The following is a 21,346-nucleotide window of genomic DNA, read 5'->3' on the forward strand; positions in this document are numbered from 1 at the left end:
AAAAAAAAAAAAAAACAAAAAAAAGAAGATAGATATATAAAGTATATTCTCTGACCATAATGGGATAAGGATAGAAATCAACAACAGAAGTAAACTTGGAAAATTCACAAACTTACGGAAATAAAATAACACACTCTTAAATAATCAACAGATTAAAGAAGAAATCATGAAGGAAATTAGAAAATACTTAGAGATAAATAAAAATTAAAATATAATACCAAAACTTACAGATACAGCTATCAATGCTTACATTAAAAATTAAGAAAGGACAGGGTGTAGTGACTCATGAATGTAATCCCAGCACTCGGGAGGCCAAGGTGGGTGTATTGCTTGAATTCACAAGCTCAAGGCCAGCCTGGGCAACATGGTGAAACCCTGTCTCTACAAAAAATATGAAAATTAGCTGGGTATGGTGGTGCATGTCTGTAATCCCAGCTACTTGGGAGCCTGAGGTGGGAGAATGGCTTTAGCCTGGGAGGCAGAGGCTGTAGTGAGCTGAGAACATGCCACTGCACTCAGCCTCGGCAACAGAGCCAGACCTTGTCTCAAAAATAAATAAATAAATAAATAAATCATCAAATCGACAAATTAACTTTACAACTTAAGGACCTAGAAAAACATAAAACTCCTAAAAATATATAGAACAAAAGCTTCAGGACATTGGATTTAGCAATGATTTCTTGAATAACACACCAGGGCAATTTTTAAAAATAGACAAATTGGACTCCATGAAAACTTTAAAATTTTGTGCATAAAAAGGCAGTATCAATGGAGTAAAAAGGCAATCCAAAGAATGGAAGAAAACTTTTGCAAATAATATATCTGATAAGAAATTACTACCTAGAATATACAGAAAATTCCTAAAACTAAAAAAAAAAAAAAAATACTTAAATAGACATTCCTCCAAAGAGGATACATAAATGGCTAATAAGCACATGAAAAGATGCCGAAGATCACTAATAATTAGGAAAATGTGAATTACAACTAAAATGAGATACCACATCACACTAATTGAAAGGGTTATCAAAACAACAGAAAACAACAAGTGTTGGTGAGGATGTAGAGAAATTGGAATCCTTGTGCAGTTGATGGGAATGTAAAATGGTATAGCTACTATGGAAAACAGTATGACAATTTCTGAAAAAAATTAAAGGTAGAATTACTATATGATATGGCAATTCCACATCTGAATATATACTCAAAAGAATGGAAAGTAAGCAGATATCTGTACTCCCACGTTCATAGCAGCATTATTCACAATAACTGAAACATGGAAGCAACCGAAGTGTCCATCAACACATGAAGTGATAGGCCAAATGTGGTGTATGCATACAATAGAATATCATTCATCCTTTAAAAGGAAGGAAATTCTGACATATGTTACAACATGGATGAACCTAGAGAGCACTATGCTATGTGAAATAAACCAGTTTTTAAAAACCACATAAATACAGCATGATTCTGCTTATCCGAGATAGAGTACTCAAAATCATAGAGACAGAAAACAGAATGGTGGTTGCCAGAGACTGCAGGGAGGGGGAAATGGATATTACTGTTTAATGGTTATAGTTTCAGCTTTACAAGATGAAAAGGGTTATGGAGAGGCATGGTTGGTAATGGGGACACAACATTATAAATGTATTTAATACCACTAAACTGTATACTTAAAATTATTAAGACAGTAAATTTTGTTATGTATATTTTACTGTCATAAAAATTACTTCAAGGAGGAAAATTGTAAATTATTTAAAAGAAAAGCTTTATGGAGAACTAATGCTGCTGGAACACAAATATTAAGTTAATGTAAACTATATCTACTGGAAAATACAATATAATTAATCTTATTTTGTAACTGTTCATTATCTTACAGCTAAAAATAATTTTCCTCTTTTTTCTGTAAAAACTCTCATTTTCACTGGTACTTTTAGTGTAAGCTGCAATTAAATGTACTACAAGACTCCAGAAACATTATAGCAAAATAGTAAATCAAAAGGCTATAGTAAGTACCTTATTTGTCAAACTACTGTTAAACCTCTGTACCAGCAAAAACAACTACTATAATCATTTCTTCTAAATACCTATTTACCTGCCCAAACTATAAATATAAATTGGTTGGAATGCATTTGTTATATAAATCTTTAGTCCTACAAGCTCTCCTGCGGACTGAGTCAGAAATACTCTCATGCACAGATTTTGAGGAATTTATTCTTAGCCTTCAAACCCTTACCTGAAAGCATTTTAAAAGGGCTTCCAAAAAGTCTTTATCTGATATTTCAGATATCAGGTAAGAACTAATTTCTAGAAGCTGAGAAGCAGGAGCTCTAATAAAATTGCTACTTTAGCTCCCTATAGGCAAGAGAAATCAACAGAGACACCCAGTAATCTACTGCAATATAAATAAAAATCATATATTCTCTTTATCCAAATGGTGGAAAAAGGAGGCCAGAACAGCTATTCTATAATAAATTTTCAAATACAAAATAGATTTCCTAATCACAAGATTATAACACTACAAACAGGTATCTCTAAATAGAACGGTTCCAGCAGTCACAAAAATGGTAATAAGAGGCAGTTAAATGACGCATTTATGACATTTTGTTTAACTCCTTGGATATCAAACACCTAGTAGGTGCCAGGTACTATGCACTAGTAGTAGAAATACAGCAGTGGAAAAAAAAAACAAAAACAGGAAAAATCTCCACTCTTATAAAACTGTCATTCTAGTGAGATTAAAAATTAAAAAATAAATAATATGTCAATGCTTGAAAGGAAAACAGGAGAACCATTCACTCCTTTTGCCCTGGGTGGCACCCTTTTTACAACTTCTGTTTTAGAAAAAAAAATAATAGAACAAAACTTCACACACAAAACAAAGAGGGGTGCTTTTTTATATACGTTGGTAAGAGAAGGCCTCTCTGAGTATGATGATAAATCTGAGGAGTGGCTGGAAATAAGTGAGGGAGCAAGCCGTATGCATATCTAGAGGAAGAGCTTTTCAGGCAGTACATTTGTGGCAGTATAGTGAGTGAACATCTATGTGTGCTTATGGGTGTGTGTGTGTGTGTGTGTGTTTGTATTTGTAGATGAAAATCTGCAAACGTTCACTTAAAGAAGATGAAAATCCAGTTTTAATAGAAAGTCTATGAAGTAGAAACTTTTTTATTCTCTTTCTTGCCTAAAAGTAGTTCCCAGGGTATACATTAGGCATAACTTACTTTGCTCTGGTAGATTCCAGAATTAAAACCATTTCCCTGAAGAGGAAACCTTCTCTATGGATGTAAAATTGCCCTATTATGGCTTTTAATATCATTGGCATTTAATATAATTGTATTAAATTATATAACTATAACATAATTTATTAAATTATAATGTATATAATTAATACATATCTTCCAAGAGCCTGTGGTGATTCTGGTTCCCTGAAGATTCCTTAGAGGTGTATATAGGGTATGAAATAGAATTGGTAAGTTCTATAATAATACTAATAGTACTGACACTAATAATACATCACCAATAATAATAAGGAAAATTTTAAGTAATTAGTATGTCCAAGAACTGTCATAATCATTTGATCTGAGGTTGTTCAAGGATCTGACCATTTACAAACTATCCAGTTAAAGACGTTCTGGGGTCTCCTTGATCATCTGGACCATGTTCAGTTTGTTTTTTAATAACATATTTTAACTAATAAATTTTTGATTTTAGACAGATAAGCACACATTAGTTTTGTACTGTAGATGAAAATCTACAAAACTTCAGTGAAAAACAATAGGAAATGTATATATGACTCAATTCCAGTATTAGAATAGGTAAGTGAAAATTCTAGAAGATTCCATATTGGTTCAGTAATTTCCCTTATCTGAAATTCTTCTCTTTGCTTCCACTGACATAAAGCAAAATTGATTAGGTTATTTGGGCTCAACTTTATATTTTATTTAAATTCGTTATTTCTGTCATTTCTGCTATCATTCTGTGCTTAAATTTAAAGGCTCAGTACTATGGAGGCACACTGTAGAAACACCTATGAGATGCCCCCATGGCATGTATTCCCCTCCTTAGAGATCTATGTAGTTCTTAGAAAACTAACATATGCACCACAAGAACGAAAGGTGGAATATGTGTATGTCGGGTACACCAACAGCATACTACATCCCTCTTCCTATTCTGATTAGAATAAACCTCAAGACTTGATGAAAAGGCCATGGAACATAGACCTCTTATTCTTAAGTATATGGCGGGAAGATGTGAGGCCTGAGACCACTGCAAGTTTGCTACTATAAATTTTGCTGCCATAAATGAGGTTAAGATTCAAGAAAATATAACAATTATAAATATATAAGCAGTTAAGACAGAGTCTCAAAATAAATATATCATACTAGGTCCAATTAGAAGAGAGAAGCCACCCAGGAAAAGCTTAATATAAAGAACAGCTAACTATAACAGGGTATTCAAGGAGTAAGAGACTGTCTAGGAAGGTGTAAAAAGAATTTAAAATAATATAGGAATAGCAGGTAGAGAAACAGCCATTACCCCTAGGTATCAGAGTACCAAGAAAAAAGCTCTACATAGCCTCTTCCCCAGTGTTGAGATTCAGACTTTGTTGGAGAGGGTACAGTCTCGGCTCACTGAAAGAGAAGTCATTCTAGTGGCATGCCAGTGGTATATATTGAAAATTTGCCCATTGGAACTTGCCAGAAATTTTCTCTCTAGGATAGTAGGAAGGCTATTTACAGGCAGGCATTTCACCAGAAGCTTCACTACAGAACCATCCAAAGCAAGGCCAGGTGGGGGGAAAACACTGTAGACTGCCATGTATTGCAATACCTGGGCACTGGAGAAGCTACAAGGGCTTCAGAAGCCTGATGATGGAAAAAGTTGAGTGAATACATTGGTACCTGGAAGCAAAATCTATTCCCCTGCAGTATTTCTTCAGGGTCCTCTAATGCACAAAGCTTCAGTGCCAGGTAGAGAAACAAAACAATTAAAGGGCTTAAATCAATTTCCACAGAACAGGAAAGAAGATTGAATTTGGTAGTGAGGTGCAATAAATTGATAACCAGCCAATTATATGAAGCAAAACATGATATAAATGAAAGGAGAACCAATTCAATAATTATAATTGGATGTTTAAATATCTTTCTCTTAGTAATTGGTAAAACAACCAATCCTCCCAAAAGAATACAATCAGAACGCACAAGACTTGAACATTACCAACTTACATGATAGAAATAGATTAACATAGAAAAAATCAATCAATGACAGCAAAATACAGTTGACCTTGAACCACATGTTTGAACTGCATAGGTCCATTTATACATGAATTTTCTTCTACCTCTGCTACCCCTGAGACAGCAAGACCAACCTCTCCTTTTTCTCTTACTCCTCAGTCTGCTCAACATGAAAATGATGAAGACCTTTATGATGAACTTCTACTTAATGAATAGTAAATACATATTTTTTTTACCTCATGGTTTTCTTATTAACATTTGCTTTTCTCTAGCTTACTTAAGAATATAGTATATAACACATATAACAAACAAAATATGTGTCAATTGATTGCCTATGTTATTGGTAAGGCTATTGGCCAAGAGTAGGTTACTAGTAGTTAAGTTTTGGCGGAGTCAAAAGTCATACATGACCAGGCACAGTGGCTCATGCCTATAATCCCACTACTTTGGGAGGCCAAGGCAGGTGGATCACCTGAGGTCAGGAGCTCAAGACAAAACTGGACAACATGACGAAACCCGTCTCTACTGAAAATACAAAAATTAGCCTGGTGTGGTGTCATGCGCCTGGAGTCCCAGCAACTTAGGAGGCTGAGGCAGGAGAATCACTTGAACCCAGGAGATGGAGGTTGCAGTGATCCAACATCACACCACTGCATTCCAGCCTGAGCGACAGAGTGAGACTCTATTTCAAAAAAAAAAAAAGTTATACATGAATTTTTTATCCCATGGGGAGATGGCACCCCTAACTCCCATCTTGTTCAAAGGTCAACTGTACACAGTCTTTTCAAGTGCACTTGGAACATTCTCAAGACCATAGTATAGGTCATAAACAAGTCTCAATAAATGTAAAAGAATTAAAACCCTGCAAATTATGTTCTCTCATCACCAAAGAATTAAATTAGAATCAACTTTACAAAGTAATATAGGAGGCCCCCAAATATTTGTAAATAAGATATTTCAAAGAAACCTATGGTCAAAGAATAAATCACACCAAAAAAATTAGACAATATCTTAAAATGGATGGAAACAAAAAATAACATCAAAACTTATGAAATATGGCAAAGTAAGTGGGAGGATAGAAATTTACATCTTTAAAAGCTTGTATTAAGCTTTGCACATTGGCAGTATTGTAGCCAATGAGGTTTACGTAAGGTATGGTTATTGCTAACAAAAAGCTTATATTAGAAAGAAAAAATATCTGTAATAAATCATCTATACTTCCATCTCAAGAAGCTGCCAGCCTGGGCAAAATGGCAAAACCCCATCTCTTCAAAAAATAAAAAAAAAATTAGCTGAGCATGGTGGCAAATGCCTGTGGTCCCAGCTATTTGGGAGGTTAAGATGGAATAATCACTTGAACCCAGGAAGTAAAGACTGCAGTCAGCCATGTTTATGCTATTGTACACCAGCATAGGTGACACAGCAAGATCCTGTCTCAAAAAAAAAAAATAGGAGAAGCTGAAAAAGGAAGAGCAAATCATAAGCAAAGTATTGGTAGAGCTTGACTGAATATCCCTAATCCAAAAGCATGAAATCTGAAATGTCCCAAAATCCAAAACTTTTTGAATGCTGACATTATGCCACAAGTGGAAAATTCCACACTTAACATCATGTGATGGGTCATAGTCAAAATGCAGGCACACAACAAACAAGTTTATTCAGTGTCCCCACAGGAAAAAAAGACATTCCCCATCCCCATCAGCTGCAATAAATCTTTTCTGAGCACACCCATATTCCACCACCACAAGCACAGCCACAAAAGGTAATAAAATAGTATGTGTGTAGGCTAGACATGACAACAAGTTCCCTACACTCTATATAAATTAAGTCAGAAATGACGGTGATGTCAAATTATCACAGATTATCCACATAGGTGGCTGTGATAGTGACACCTTTGCTTTCTGATGGCTTAATATACACAAAATTTGTTTCATGCACAAATTGTTTAAACTATTGTATAAAATTACCTTCACACTATTTGTACAAAGTGTATATGAAACATAAATAAATTTTGGGTTTACATTTATGTCTCATCCCCAAAATAACGCATTATGAATATATGTGAATAATCGAAAATCCTTCCACACGGTGAGTATGCCTTATCCAAAAAACTATGGTCCCAGACATTTTGGATAAGGGATACTCAACTTGTAGAAGGGAGAAATATAAAGATGAAAATGAAAATCAATAAAATAGAATAGATAAAAATCACTGAAAAAAAGAAATTGATTCTTCAAAAATATCAAATTGATAAACTTTTAGGCTAAACCATCCAAGAAAAAAAGAGAGAAAACACAAATTGATAAAATCAAGAATGAAAAAGAGGACATCACTACTAATCTTGCAGAAATTAGAAGGATCATAAGGAGAAAAGATGAACAACTATATGAAAACAAGGTATACATCTTAGATGAAATGGACAAATTCCTAGGAAGATACAAATACCAGAGCTAACTCAAGAAGAAATAAACATATAACAGGAATTTGATATAGTCATTTAAAACTTTTCCACAAAGAAAAGCCCAGGCCCAAATGGCTTTGCTGATAAATTGTAACAAATATTTAAAGATAAAATAACTCTAATTCTAAATGAGCTCTTTCAGGTAACAGAGAAAGAGGGAACATTTATCAATCCATTACATGAGGCCAGTATTACCTGGATAACAAAGAGAGAAAAGGAAAATTTAAAACTACAGACCAACAGTCCTCATAAAAAGACATAGAATCATTAAGAAAATATTAGCAAACTAATAATCTGATTCTGGGAAAATATAAAAGAATTTATATTTTATTAGTTTGCTAATATTCTGATTCTGGGAAAATAAAATTGATTCTGGGAAAAATATAAAAGGATTATATACTGTGACCAAGTACAATTTATCCCAGAAGTGACAGGTCTGGTTAACAACAGAAAAGCAATTAATGTAAAAAACCACATTAACAGAATGAAGGGAAAAACACATGATTATCTTGACATGGAAAAATGCATTTGACAAAATCAACACCGACTCAAGATAAAACCTCTCAAACAGTCCAGAATAGATCTCTCCATCTTCTATGAATCATAGAGGATCTTCTGATAAAGGACATCTCTCTTACAAGGAAAAGCACAGCCAACCTCATATTTTATGAAAGACTGAATATTTTTCCCCTAACATCAGAAACAAGGCAAGAATGCCCATTTTTACCATTTCTGGTCAACATTGTACTGAAGATCCTAACCAGTGGAGGAAGAAGAACAGGAGGAGGAGGAGAAGGAAGAGATGGAAAAAGAATGGAAGAAAGAAGAGGATAAAGAGGAAGAAAAGGAAGAGAAAGAGACAGAACAAGAGAAAAGAAAGCAAAGATATACAGATTGGAAAGAAAAAAGTAAAACTGCCATTATTCTTAGATCATATAATTCTGTATACAAAAATTAATCTACAACAACAACAACAATAAAAAAACCTATCTGAACTAAAAAATATTTAGCAGGTACAGGGTTTAAGATATATAAAATCTATTTTATTTCTATAAAACAGCAAATGAGAATTTAAAAATAAAATTAATGAAACAATTATATTCATAATAGCACCAAAAAGAGTAAAATAATTGGAAATAAATTCAATAAAAGAAATGCACACTGTATACTAAAAACTCTAAAACATTGTTGAGAGAAATTAAAGATCTTAAAAAAAAAATGAAAAGACATACTAGTTTCATAGATCAGGGATTTGATAGTTTTGAGAAAGGAGTTCTCCCCTAAATTTATCTCTAAATTCAACACTATTTCTATTAATACTATTCCTATTCAACATTCTTCCTATGTAGTTCCAAGCCAGCTTTATGTTGAAACTGACAAGCTAACTCAAATTTATATGACATACAGAGGACCTCGAAATAGTCAAAACAAAGCTGAAGAACTTACACAACATGACTTCAAAACTTACTATAAAGTTAAAGAAAGTAGTACTGACATGAGGATAGACATCTAGATGAATGGGACAGACTAAACAGTCCAGAAGTAAACCCCCACATTTATAGCCAGTTGGTTTTCAACAAAGGTGCAAAGGTGATTAAATTAGGAAAACGACAGTCTTGTCAACAAATGATGCTGAGACAACTGGATACCCATGTATCAAAAACAAACAAACAAAAATATAAACCCTTACCTCACACCATACATAAAAATTAACTCAAACTATATTATCGGCCTAAAGGCAAGAGATAAAAATATAAAATATCTAGAAGAAAAGACAGGAGGAAATGTTTGTGACCATGGGTTAGGTAAATATTTCATAGGCATGACAGCAAAAACATTTTAAAAATTGATCACACTTCATAACTTTCAGTTTTCAAAAGACACCAGTGAGAGAATGAAAAGACAACCACAGACTGGGAAAAGTATTTACAAATCACATATCTAATAAAGGATTTATATTTAGAATTTTTTTAAAAAAAAACCTTATAACTCAATACAAAGACCAACAACCAAATTCAAAACTGGGCAAAAGATTTAAATAAGAATTTTACAAGAAAAAATGAATAGCTAAAAAGCTAATGGAAATATGATCAAAATTATTAGTCACTATTAAATTGCCAATGAAAAATACATAAGCTACCATTACACAACCGCCACCAAAAAGACTGATAATATCAAATCTTGAGGACAATGTTGAAAAATTGAAACCTTCATACATTGTTGGTGGGAATGTAGAATGGTACAATAATTTGCAAAACAGGTTGACAGTTTCTTAAAAGTCTAAATATATACTTAGCATACAACCCAGCACATATCCACATATTCATACCAACATGGATCATAATTGCCAAAAACTGAAAACAGTCCAAACGTCCATCAAATAGTCATGTGGAAGGAAAACATTCCATACAACAGAATACAATTCAGCAATAAAAAGGAATGAACTACTTGGATGTGGAATATGAATTATTCTCAAAAACATTACTCTAAATGAAAAGAAGCCAGAGAAAAAAGACTACATGTTATATAACTTCTTTAGATGAAATTTCTAGAAAAGGCAAATATAGAGAGACAGAAAATACATTGGTTTCTGGGGCCTGGGAGTTGGGCAAATAGGCATCAGGAACTTTTTGGGGTGGTAGAGACATTCTAAATTGGAAAATGATGATGATACACAATTGTATAAATTTTCTAGAAATCATTTAACTATAGTTACAATGGGTGAATTTTATCATACATAAATTATACCTCACTAAAGCTGTTAAATGAAGTAAAGAAAGGAGGGAATGAGGGATTTGTCCTGACTTTTCTCTAAGAACTATATTTCAAGGTAACAAAATTGCTGATTAGGAAAATTACTTTCATAGAAAAGTTCTAGCTAATAAATACAAATAAATGACAATATTAGAAAAATAGTAATGTGTAACCTCTAAGGAAACAAACGTATCTCAAGGGATACTACAGCTATTAGATAAAAAGCTGATGAGAAGACTTATAATGGAGGAATCAGGCTGATGCTGCTGGAACCAAATGATCATTCTTAGCATCACTAAACATAAAACAATCAGACATTTTATGAAACTTGACATAATGCCATTAAGTACACAGCACCAACTATGACATAATGCCATTAAGTACACAGCACCAACTATGAAGGTTTCTTGCCAAAATAATAAAATAAGCCAGAATCTAATCAAACCTCTATGTCTACTTATCAGTTTATAAAACAAGTAATAAACAATCTAAATAACACTTTAAGGAAGCAATCAGCCAAACCCAAATTGTATGACATGCTAAATTATCTAGTTTTTCTAACAAATTCACAGTATTAAAAACAAAAAAGTGTAGGACACTACTACGGAAAAACAGAGGAAGTCAACGTATATGATGTGTGAACCATACCTCGGTTGGATCTTGATTTAACAAATCATTTGCAAAAAGACACTTTGGATATAACTAGGGAAATGTGAATTATTACTGTTTGATTTTATTAAGAAATTGCTGATTTTGTTGGGTGTAATACCAGCATGGTGGTTATATATTTTTCAAAGCCTCTATCTGTTAGAAGCCATACCAAAGTATTTGTGGTGAAATGACATCATGCATAGAATTTGCTTCTAAATATTCCAGCAATGCTCTTTAGGTGGCAGAGTGAACATGTAATAAGACTGGCAAAATCTCAAAAATTATTGAACCGGGGTGACAGATACACAGGACTTCATCACATTCTAGTCTCTCCACTTTTAGTGCTGGTATTATAAACTCGTTCATTTTTTTTTTAATTAGGGAACCAAAAAAGATTGCAAAACAGGGGATACTGAGGGAGGAGTAAAAGACCAAAGAGCCCAAAGCACATTAGAGAGGTCAAGGATAAAGACTAACATGGAAGTAATCAGAGGTTAGGTAATACAAGAAGCCAAGTCTTTGGGGAGTATTATATAAAGAGAGACCATAAGCAAAGCATAAAAAGAGATCAGAGAAGAAAAGCCAGTGGTATATTAATATTTGAAGATAGGGCAGAGAAAGATGAATTTAAAAAGGATACCAAAAAGTGGAATACTAGTGGTTGGGAAGAGACCCCATGAAAAACAATCAGGGAAATTAAGGGAAGAATATTTCCAAAAGATAATAACCACTACGTACCCTTCTTACAGCCCCAAAATTTCAAATCAAATGAGACCAAAAAAAGGCATTCTTTTTTTAACAGAAGAATTTCAAAATGAGAGAAATGTTTATCTTCATTTTTTTCTAATATATACAATTTCCCAAATACTGAAAATGATGTTCAGTAAATATTAAAAGTCATTATCCATTAGCACCAAACTGCCACCTAGCTAGTCTGCCACAGTGGGAAACATAATACCAAGGGCTAGAACACCTATACAAAATAAATAAGATCTTGGTATTGGCCATAAAGAGTTATTTGGAGAAGAGTCACTAAACTATAAGCTCCATGAAGACAGACTATAGGCTGGAATCTTCCTTTCTATTTACCCAAATCCTTGCATGTTCCAGGCTACATGTTTCTACATTGCTAGAGTTGCAATGGGGCCAGTAGGGAGGCCAAATGGAAAGGAAAGTTAATAATGATTATGCCCAATTTTACGGGCCTTTTGAGCCATAGTTATACATTAGATCAATCTGGAGATCCCAGAGCCCTTTCTAATTACAAAGATAAATTAACAGAGCTTTTCATTTAACACGCAGAGCTTAAAAAGTATACACTTTGGCATTGCTGCTCTCACAAATGGTTATATCTTTTCATAGCTGATTCTGAGTACTTTGAAGAATTTACTTGTTATCCACAGCCTTGAAAAACATAATTTTCAAATAATTTATTAATGTAATGAATGCAAATGTAAAATGCAAAAGCATAAGTTTTAAGCTACCATTACTTTGATCTTCTGTTATTCACTCTCTTGACTTGAAATACACTGAAGTTGAAGACATATTTTTGTTTGCAGGGCAAAATCTCACCTAACATGAATCTCTATCATTATATCACAAACACTCCATATCATCTTAATCAATTAAAAAGTTTAAACAAATCTGTTTCCCATAGACCAAACACAAAAAAGAAATAATTCTCAGCCTCTCTGCAGAATATATATCTTTTATTATTTCCAGGAATATTCTGAAACTCTAAAAAGTATTAAAAACGTCTCAGCTCAAGATTTTTAAAGTTCTTCTAACCCCCTTTTAAACTTTTATTTAACCCAAGATTATAGATCATAAGGATAATAAATCCTAAAGTGTCTTACAAGCAGAAATTTAAAAGTTAAAAAAACTTACATTCAAGCTGTGTAACCACGTCTCCAGGATCTACTGCTTCCGGGAACACCTATAGTGAGAAGATGTAGGAGGAGGCAGAAAGGGAGACATACATGACTATTTTTTTCCTCCTCTCATTCCCAAAATATCATTCCTTTTACAATCACAGAAACTTCTGACATTATTGAGAAATGTCAGTTCCTCTCTGCTTCCCAGGATCACACAAAAAATTTTACAAATAAACAAACTTTGTAGCTTGTGCTACCTCCGTCTCCAACTACTTCTGCTCTCATTCTTCCTCTTATCTGTTACCATGATCATACCAGGCCTTCCTGGTGTTCCTGCAACCCCCCAAGCTTATTCTCAACAAGAAGCCTTTATATTTGTTATTCTTCTACTTAGAATGCTCTTCTCCAAGACCTTCAAATAACTGATACAGTCTCACAATTCAGGCTCAGCTTAAATGTTATTGCCTTTTCTGACCACCTTTTAAAATAGAAAATTCCCCAAATCCTCTTACCGCCCTTTATTCTCTTCATGCACTTATCACTATCTAAAATTATTCACATATTTACTTGGTTATTGTCTGTTTCCCCCATTACAATCAAAGCTCCCAGACGGGAGGATTTTGCCTGGTTTACCATGTGTCCTCAGTGCCTAGAAAAGTCCACAGGATAGAGTAAGTTCTGGAGAAAAAGAAGAAGAAAAGACGGAATAAGAGAAGGAAGGAAGAAAGGTGAGAAGAAAAGAAAGAAGGTGAGAAAGAGGAAATTAAAAAGTAAAAAACACAATTGGTAATAATTAACCAAAAGCAGCAGTTTTAGGGAGGAAAAAGGAAAAAGACATATAGAAAGAAGTACCAAGAAACAATCATAAGTTAAATACGATATATTCTTTTTTGGGGGGTTTGTTTGTTTTTTTAAAAGGAGTCTCAATCTGTCACCCAGGCTGGAATGCAATGGCGCGACCTAGGATCACTGCAACCTCCGCCTCCCAGGTTAACGTGATTCTTGTGCCTCAGCCTCCTGAGTAGCTGGGATTACAGGCACACACCACCACACTGGTTATTTTTTGTATTTTTAGTAAAGACAGGGTTTCCCCACGTTGGCAAGGCTGGTCTTAAACTCCTGACTTCAGGTGATCCACCCACCTCGGCCTCCCAAAGTGCTGGAATTACAGGCATGAGCCACCGAACCCGGCAGATATATTCTTATCTATTAATGACTTTGCTCTATTTTTATGAAAATCATTACTTAGAATTCAAGATTCTACGTTATATGAAGTCTACTAAATTAATTTTGGGAGTAAGCTAATCAAGGAAAAAAGGCAACTGATTCAATGCATATTTAATGCATATTTTCAAGCTTCCAGATTTAAGTTACAAATTTCCTTTTGAATTAAACCAAAGCACACACTCAACACTAATAATTTATGTTATGGACTTCTATTCAAAAATCGGAACCACTTTGATTTTGTTGTTTAATATTTGATCTGATATTTGAACTCACCTTTTCAAACACCATTCTGGCATTGAAGACCAGTGGAAAAGTGGCTGGGACACATTGTGTCTTTTTGTATTGGCCAAACACACAGATGCTAAGATAGATGTCCTCTTTGTCTTTAAGCACAACTCCTGGGCAAGTTACCTGAAATAAATTAAATAAAATGGATGTAACTGCTTTATAAATTGCCTGAACTATCCTATTAAAATAACATTATCAAATATGACATAAAAACATTAGTCTGCAAACCTAATAAAAAAATACAAAGAGACAGAGTAAGAGAGAGAGAGAGAGAGAATGGAGAGGGTGAGAGAGAGGGAGAGAGAGAGAGAGAGAGACAGACTAGTGTTTACAGAGCTAAATGAAATGCTTTTATAACTTCCATCCCTCTGAGAAAACTGCGATTTTCCATTTGGTTACTTGTGCCACATTTGAAGTTCTATGTACTAGCTCTTGGGATAGACATAAATAGTTTTAAACAGTCAGCCTGAGGCTCCCACTTTATGCTGAATGCTGACATAAAGTTATTCAGCCTCATTTAATCACAAAGGATTAACACTCAGCAGAAATAAAACATTATATTAGAGAATAAAAAACAACACTGATAAAAACCACAAATCTGACTTCTACCACCCAAAATCGCAGTCCATACTTTCATCAAAAGCAATATCACAAAGTTTCAAAGTTAATAAATTGAAACTTTCTAGCCCAATAAAGTACTTTTTACATAATAAATTGCACTTAACTATCCTCATTGTGATTGACATAAAATATAGGAATAAAATGTGTGGTTATTAAATAACACATAGCAGTCTCTCCAGTACCTACCATATGTTATTGCCAGTGATCAACCACACCCTTAACAGGATATCAAAAGTTTTCTAAGATTTGAATCTAATATAGTATTACCCAACATGCTTAACGATACATTCAAAACATGTTTTATCATTCTCTTTTCTTGACTCATGTTCTTTCACCATCTGTATAATTTAACATAATGTACTAATGTAAGAAGCAGTAACTCCTCACTGCTCCATTCCATCTCCTCCTCATTTATTCCTACCACCTGCCAAGACATGCATCAACAAACATCTCCTACACAAAACTTCTCTTGATTCATCAACTATTATTCAATTCAACTTAATTCAAATTATATGCAAGTAAGTATGTCTTAAATTTCCATAGCATTTTGTAATTATTTTAAGGTACAAATTATTGCGCATTTTAATTAAGTGGGTACATACTATCACTTGATTAAAAATTCCCTGAGGACAGTAATTTTTTTTCCTCATCATTGTATCTAAAGATATAGACTTTCAGTATTAAGAAGAAGCAGAGAGATTGTCTAGTCCAGTTTTGAATTTTTTATATGTGAATCCAACAGAGCCCCAGGAAAGTTAAAGTGATCTACTAACTTAAGGTCACAAAATAAATGAGTCATAAGATTAAATAATATATTTGAAGTGCTTACAGCAGTGTTGGATAGAATATTCATTAATACTATCACAATTATTAGACTAAAAACCATATCATCTGTCATCTTACCACACTACTACATTGAGTAAATGACAAATACTTCATGTCCCTTTGTATATAATAATTACCTTCTCTGCCAGCTATTTGACTCCATCTCCCTCTTACTCTATGTTCCACTTTTGCCCTAATATATTCTCAACTGATCACTAAAATCAGGTTCCTCAGCAAATCTCATTCTGTCCCTAAGGTTCATTTGCTATTCTGCCTCATTAAAACTAAAATTGTCTTACATTCCCTCTAAATCTGTGCTGTCCAAAATGGTAGGCACTAGCCAATTACGCCCAGAGATACGGCTATTCTAACTTAAGATGGGCTGTAAGTGTAAAATACACAGTGGATTTTTAAGACTCAGTAAAAAAAAACTCTGTAAAATATCTCATTAATAACCTTTATATTAATTGCATGTTGAAAGGATATTTTGAATACAATGATTTAAATTAAATATATTATTAATTTTAACTACTTAATTTTTTTTAATGTAGCTATTAGAAAATTTAACATTACATCTTTGGCTCAAATTTGAGGCTTTTATATTTTTTCTGGAGAGTACTGCTCTAATTATCCTCACCAGAAACTGCAGTCTCTATCCAATTTGGAACATATGCAAGAAGGCATGGCTTCTTTTTTAATCTACAATTCTACAAATTCTGCTATCTCTTAGAACACCACCCAACAGCTTTCCAAACAGAAAGCCAGAAAAGGGAGGTTAAAGGAAATCAGATGGGACAAACAGAAAATACCTAGCAAGGTGGTTGACTTAAATCACCTTGACAAGCTATGACACTGACTTGGCAATTTAGAAGAGCATTTACATGTGCAAAGCTGTGCATGGTGCCCAGAAATTACCTGAGAAAGCCATAAACCGTCACCTCCAGCTGACGTTGAGGCTCTGGGAAAGCTGGAAGTGAAGGCTAAGACAGAGTTGTAAATGGCTCCCAGGGCACAGAAAGCATATTCCAGCATATACACAGAGAACCTTGAAAATGGCTGAAAGACCTTTTGGTTCAAGCATTTAAGGAAATAGAGTCCAATCTTTAGGAGACCATAAAGCTAATTGAGCAAAGCCTCAAACAGCTACACATGACAAAGATTACAGATTTTAAAGAGTTCGTTCAAGAAATTAATTAAACAAACAAAAAACAATAAGACCAGGCAATAACAAATCCAGGATAAAGGGAGGGAGCTCTGATTTACAGAGTCTCACATTATTTAAAATGTCCAGTTTTCAACAAAAATTACAACAAAGAAATAGGAAGCACAACCCATACATGGGGGGGAAAAGAAGAGCAGTCAATAAAAACTACCTGAGGAAGCCCAGAAGTTAGGCTTAGGTAGAGAGCCAGAGTAGCCCACCCGCTCTGGGGGAATCAGCAGCAAGGCTAATGTGAACTTTGGGTGAACTCCAGAGAAGTGAAACCACAATAGGGGAATGTGTATGTCTCAGAGAAGAGCAGAGAGGCCTAGAAAAAGATAACCAGCTCTCACTGACCTTGCTGCAAGATAGTTGTTAGCTGAAGTATGTTAACTAAAGTGTGAGAATTATACCACAGGCTGTTCTAAGTAACTGCACCCTCCCTCTGCTATGTGCTTTGCAAACATATAAGATAAAGTACTCTGGAGCAGGTCAGGGCTGAAGAGACTGATATCATCAGCTTTTTGGACCGCCTGGCCCAGCTTTATACATATCTGTCTGTATGTCTTTCTTTATCCCCCACCGTTCCCTCTTAGGTCTTTGAACCCTTGTGCAGTGCAGTACACAGCACACGCCAGGGGCTTACTAAACAAAGATCTGAAATCTATTATAAATAAATATAAATTACTAAAGGAAATCTTGTACAATTGTCTAAATGAAAGTATGGTAATGCTCTCTCATCAAATAAGAAATATCAATAAAGAGATAAAAATTTTTAACAGAACCAAATAAAAATTCTAGAGTTAAGAAAAGTACCAAAATGAAATTAAAAATTCACTAGAGAAGTTCAAGAGGAAATATGAGCTGTCAGAAGAAAGAACAAGGGAACCGGAAAATATATCAGTTAAGATTATCCAGTCTGAGTAACAGAAAGAAAAATGAATAAAGAAAAATGAACAGTTTCAGAGGGACCTGTAGGATACCATCAAGCACAGTAAAATAAATATAATGGGAGCCTCAGAAAGGATATCACAAAAAATGATGTATGAAATCTTCTTAAGTTTAAAGAAAACCAATCAAAAAATCCAACAAGATCAAAGAAATCAAGGGAGGATAACTTGAGGTCAGGAGTTCAAGACCAGCCTGGGCAACATAGTGAGATCCTCTCTCTAAAGAAAAAAATTTAAAACTTTTTAAAAGATTAAAGAACTCTAACCTGTGCACCTATAAACTTTCAAAAGAAGAGAATCCAGTCAGATGTGGTGGCTCATGCCTATAGTCTCAGCTCTTTGGGAGGCTGAGGTGGGCAGATCACCTGAGGTCAGGAGTTTGAGACCAGCCTGGCCCACATGGTGGAACCCCATCTCTACTAAAAACACAAAAATTAGCTGGGCATGGTGGCACATGCCTGTAATCCCAACTACTTGAGAGGCTGAGGCAGGATAATCACTTGAATCCAGGAGGTGGTTGCAGTGAGACAAGATCGCACCACTGCACTCCAGCCTGAGCAACAGAGCGAGACTCCATCTCGAAAAAAAAAAAAAAAAAAATCCAATAAACTCTCAAGAAGAGAGAATTTTAAAAACAAGAAAGAAGTGATTCAGCAGGCACCAATAATCTCGAATAACATTAACGGCTGCTTTCTCATCGAAAACATGAAGCCAGAAGGAAGAGTGATAACTGACTCCAAGTGCTGACAGAAGAAAACTTTGAAACAATAACTCAACACTCACAAAAATTTTCCTTCAAAAAGGAATTGAAACTAAGAGATTCCTAAATAAACAAAAACTGAGATAGCTCATCACTAGCAGAACTTCCCTATCAAAAATACTTAAAGAGAATCTTTCAAGTTGAAATGAAAGGATACTAGACATTAGCTCATATCCACATTAAAAAAAAAATAAAGAGCACCAGTAAAAGAAACTATATAAATATAAAAACAGTATAAATGCATTTTTCTCTAATTTCTATTTTATTTCAAAGACAATAACAGAAAGCAACAATTACAAAACTGTGCTGGTGCACTTATATTTATAAAAATGTAATTTGTATGACAATAATATAAAGGAGAGGAGGGAGAATAGAACAAAATAGAAGCAAAGTTTGTATCTAATAGTGAAATTCAGTTGATATTAATCCATACTAGATTATAAATTAAGATGCTAATTGTAAACCCCAGACAAGTACTAAGAAAGTAACTTTTAAAATACAATTAAAAAAATAATTAAAAAAAAAAGAAAATGTAAGTAGTACACTAAAAAATAATATAAAAAAAGAGCAAGAATGCAGGAATAGACAAAAAGGACACAGAAAACAAAGACAAAATGACACAAGTAAATCATATCTGTGATTATATTAAATATAAATTGACCAAACACTCCAACCAAAAGTTAGAGATTGGCAGAATGGATTCAAAACATGATCCAACTATTTTCTTGGCCATAAAAAGAACTTAAGTACTACTACATGCTACAACATGGATAAACCTTAAAAGCATTATGTTAAGTGAAAAAAGTTTTAAAAGCACAAGGCCAGGTGTAGCCAATGTAGTCACTGTATTTTTGGTGACTGTCAGTGGGCAGTTTATCCAGGACTTCTTTCCCCAGGGGCAACCCTGGCTGCTCATTGCTGGCTGTCTACTCTAACAAACTGATTAATGGATAGGCAAACAATGAAATATTATTCACCATAAAAACAAATAAAGTACTGATATATGCTACAACAGCGATGAACCTTAAGTACTATGTTAAGTTAAAAAAGTAAGACACAAAAGACCACATATTGTTTGATTCCATACATAGAAATGTCCAGTATAGGTGAACTACAGGTATGGAAACTAGATCCAGGGGCTGGTGCCAGAGGGTGAATATGGAATGACTACTAATAGTCACCTGGGTTGTGTGCAGTGGTATGATCTCTGCTCACTACAACCTCCACCTCCCAGGTTCAAGTGATTCTTCTGCCTCAGCCTCCTGAGTAGCTAGGATTATAGGCACCAGCCACATGCCTGGCTAATTTTTTGTATTTTTAGTAGTGATGGGGTTTCACTATGTTGGCCAGGCTGGTCTTGAACTCCTGACCTTATGAAACACCTGCCTAGGCCTCCCATGGTGCTGTATTTACAGGCATGAGCAACCGCACCCAGCTAAAATGTTCCCTTTTAAAGTGTACAATTTAGTAAATTTTAGTAGTATTTTCACAAAGTTGTGTAAAAATCACTACTAATTTCAGAATATTTTCTTCCCCATATAAAGAAATCCTCACAATTTGGGAGACTGAGGCAGAAGGATCATTTGAGGACAGAAATTCAAGACTAACCTGGGCAACATAGCAAGACCTCATCTCCACAAAAAATGAAAATAAATATTTTAAAAATTAAAAACACATGCTATTTAGGTATAAATTAAACAAATATCATGAAGATATCAATTCTTCCAAAATTGACCTATAATACCAACGTCACCTCAAGCACCAAGAAAACCAATAAAATTGACAGTGAGGAAATAAAATCACTTCAAATGAAAATTAATTTGCACAATCAAAAACAATTTTAAAAGCAGTATTTAGGATCTTTGGCATCTAGTAAAAGGAAAATAACTAAAATATTGTGAAATTAATACTGGTAAAAATGAAAAAATGGCAGATAATTTAAAAAAGAGGCTGAATGAGAATTTTGAAAAATTTAGCCAACTAAGTTAAACCCAGTAGAGAAGATAAATTTTAAATCAATAAGTATAGATCTAATACTAAAGAATTCTCTAAAACCAAGAAGATTTTTTTTTAATGTTAAACCAAAAAGCATTTAGAAGCCTCTCTGAACCTGTTCTGATTCAAGGGCTGACTGATAATTGAAAAAAATAACAAATAAAGCACTTAAGAAACATCGAGAATAGATAAAAGTTCCAATGCAGTGGTGGGTAGGGAACTGGGGAGGGATAACATGGGAAGAAATGCCAGATATAGGTGATGGGGATGGAGGCAGCAAACCACATTGCCATGTATGTATCTATACAACAATCCTGCATTTCTTTACATGTACCCCAGAACCTAAAATGCAATAAAATATATATTTGTATAATAAATAAATAAATAAAATATCAAAAAAAAGTTCCAATACATATTTAATAGTACCGCCAGAAGATAACACAGGAGAAAAAAAGCAGAAAAAACAATACTAAAAAATATGATAGCTAAGAATTTTCCAGAACTAAAGAAA

General features: G+C 34.0%; 1 protein-coding gene across 4 annotated transcripts in view; it reads right to left on the bottom strand.

Moving 5' to 3' along the window:
* SPATA6 (spermatogenesis associated 6) overlaps nt 1-21,346 on the bottom strand; it is a 159,423-nt gene that overhangs the window by 128,277 nt on the left and 9,800 nt on the right. For 3 of the 4 annotated variants that reach the window (XM_017510099.2, XM_017510098.2, XM_017510097.2), the window contains exons 2-3: nt 14,469-14,606; nt 12,982-13,030 (exon numbers count right to left, since the gene is read on the bottom strand). In XM_017510099.2, coding sequence (XP_017365588.1) covers nt 12,982-13,030; nt 14,469-14,606 — 187 coding nt within the window. Of the gene's footprint in view, nt 1-12,981; nt 13,031-13,601; nt 13,643-14,468; nt 14,607-21,346 lie in introns of those variants that run through there. The other variant, XM_037731909.1, reaches the window with a different exon arrangement.

The sequence above is a fragment of the Cebus imitator genome, unplaced genomic scaffold (genome assembly GCF_001604975.1).
Source record: "Cebus imitator isolate Cc_AM_T3 unplaced genomic scaffold, Cebus_imitator-1.0 Scaffold430, whole genome shotgun sequence".
Classification (NCBI taxonomy): domain Eukaryota; kingdom Metazoa; phylum Chordata; class Mammalia; order Primates; family Cebidae; genus Cebus; species Cebus imitator.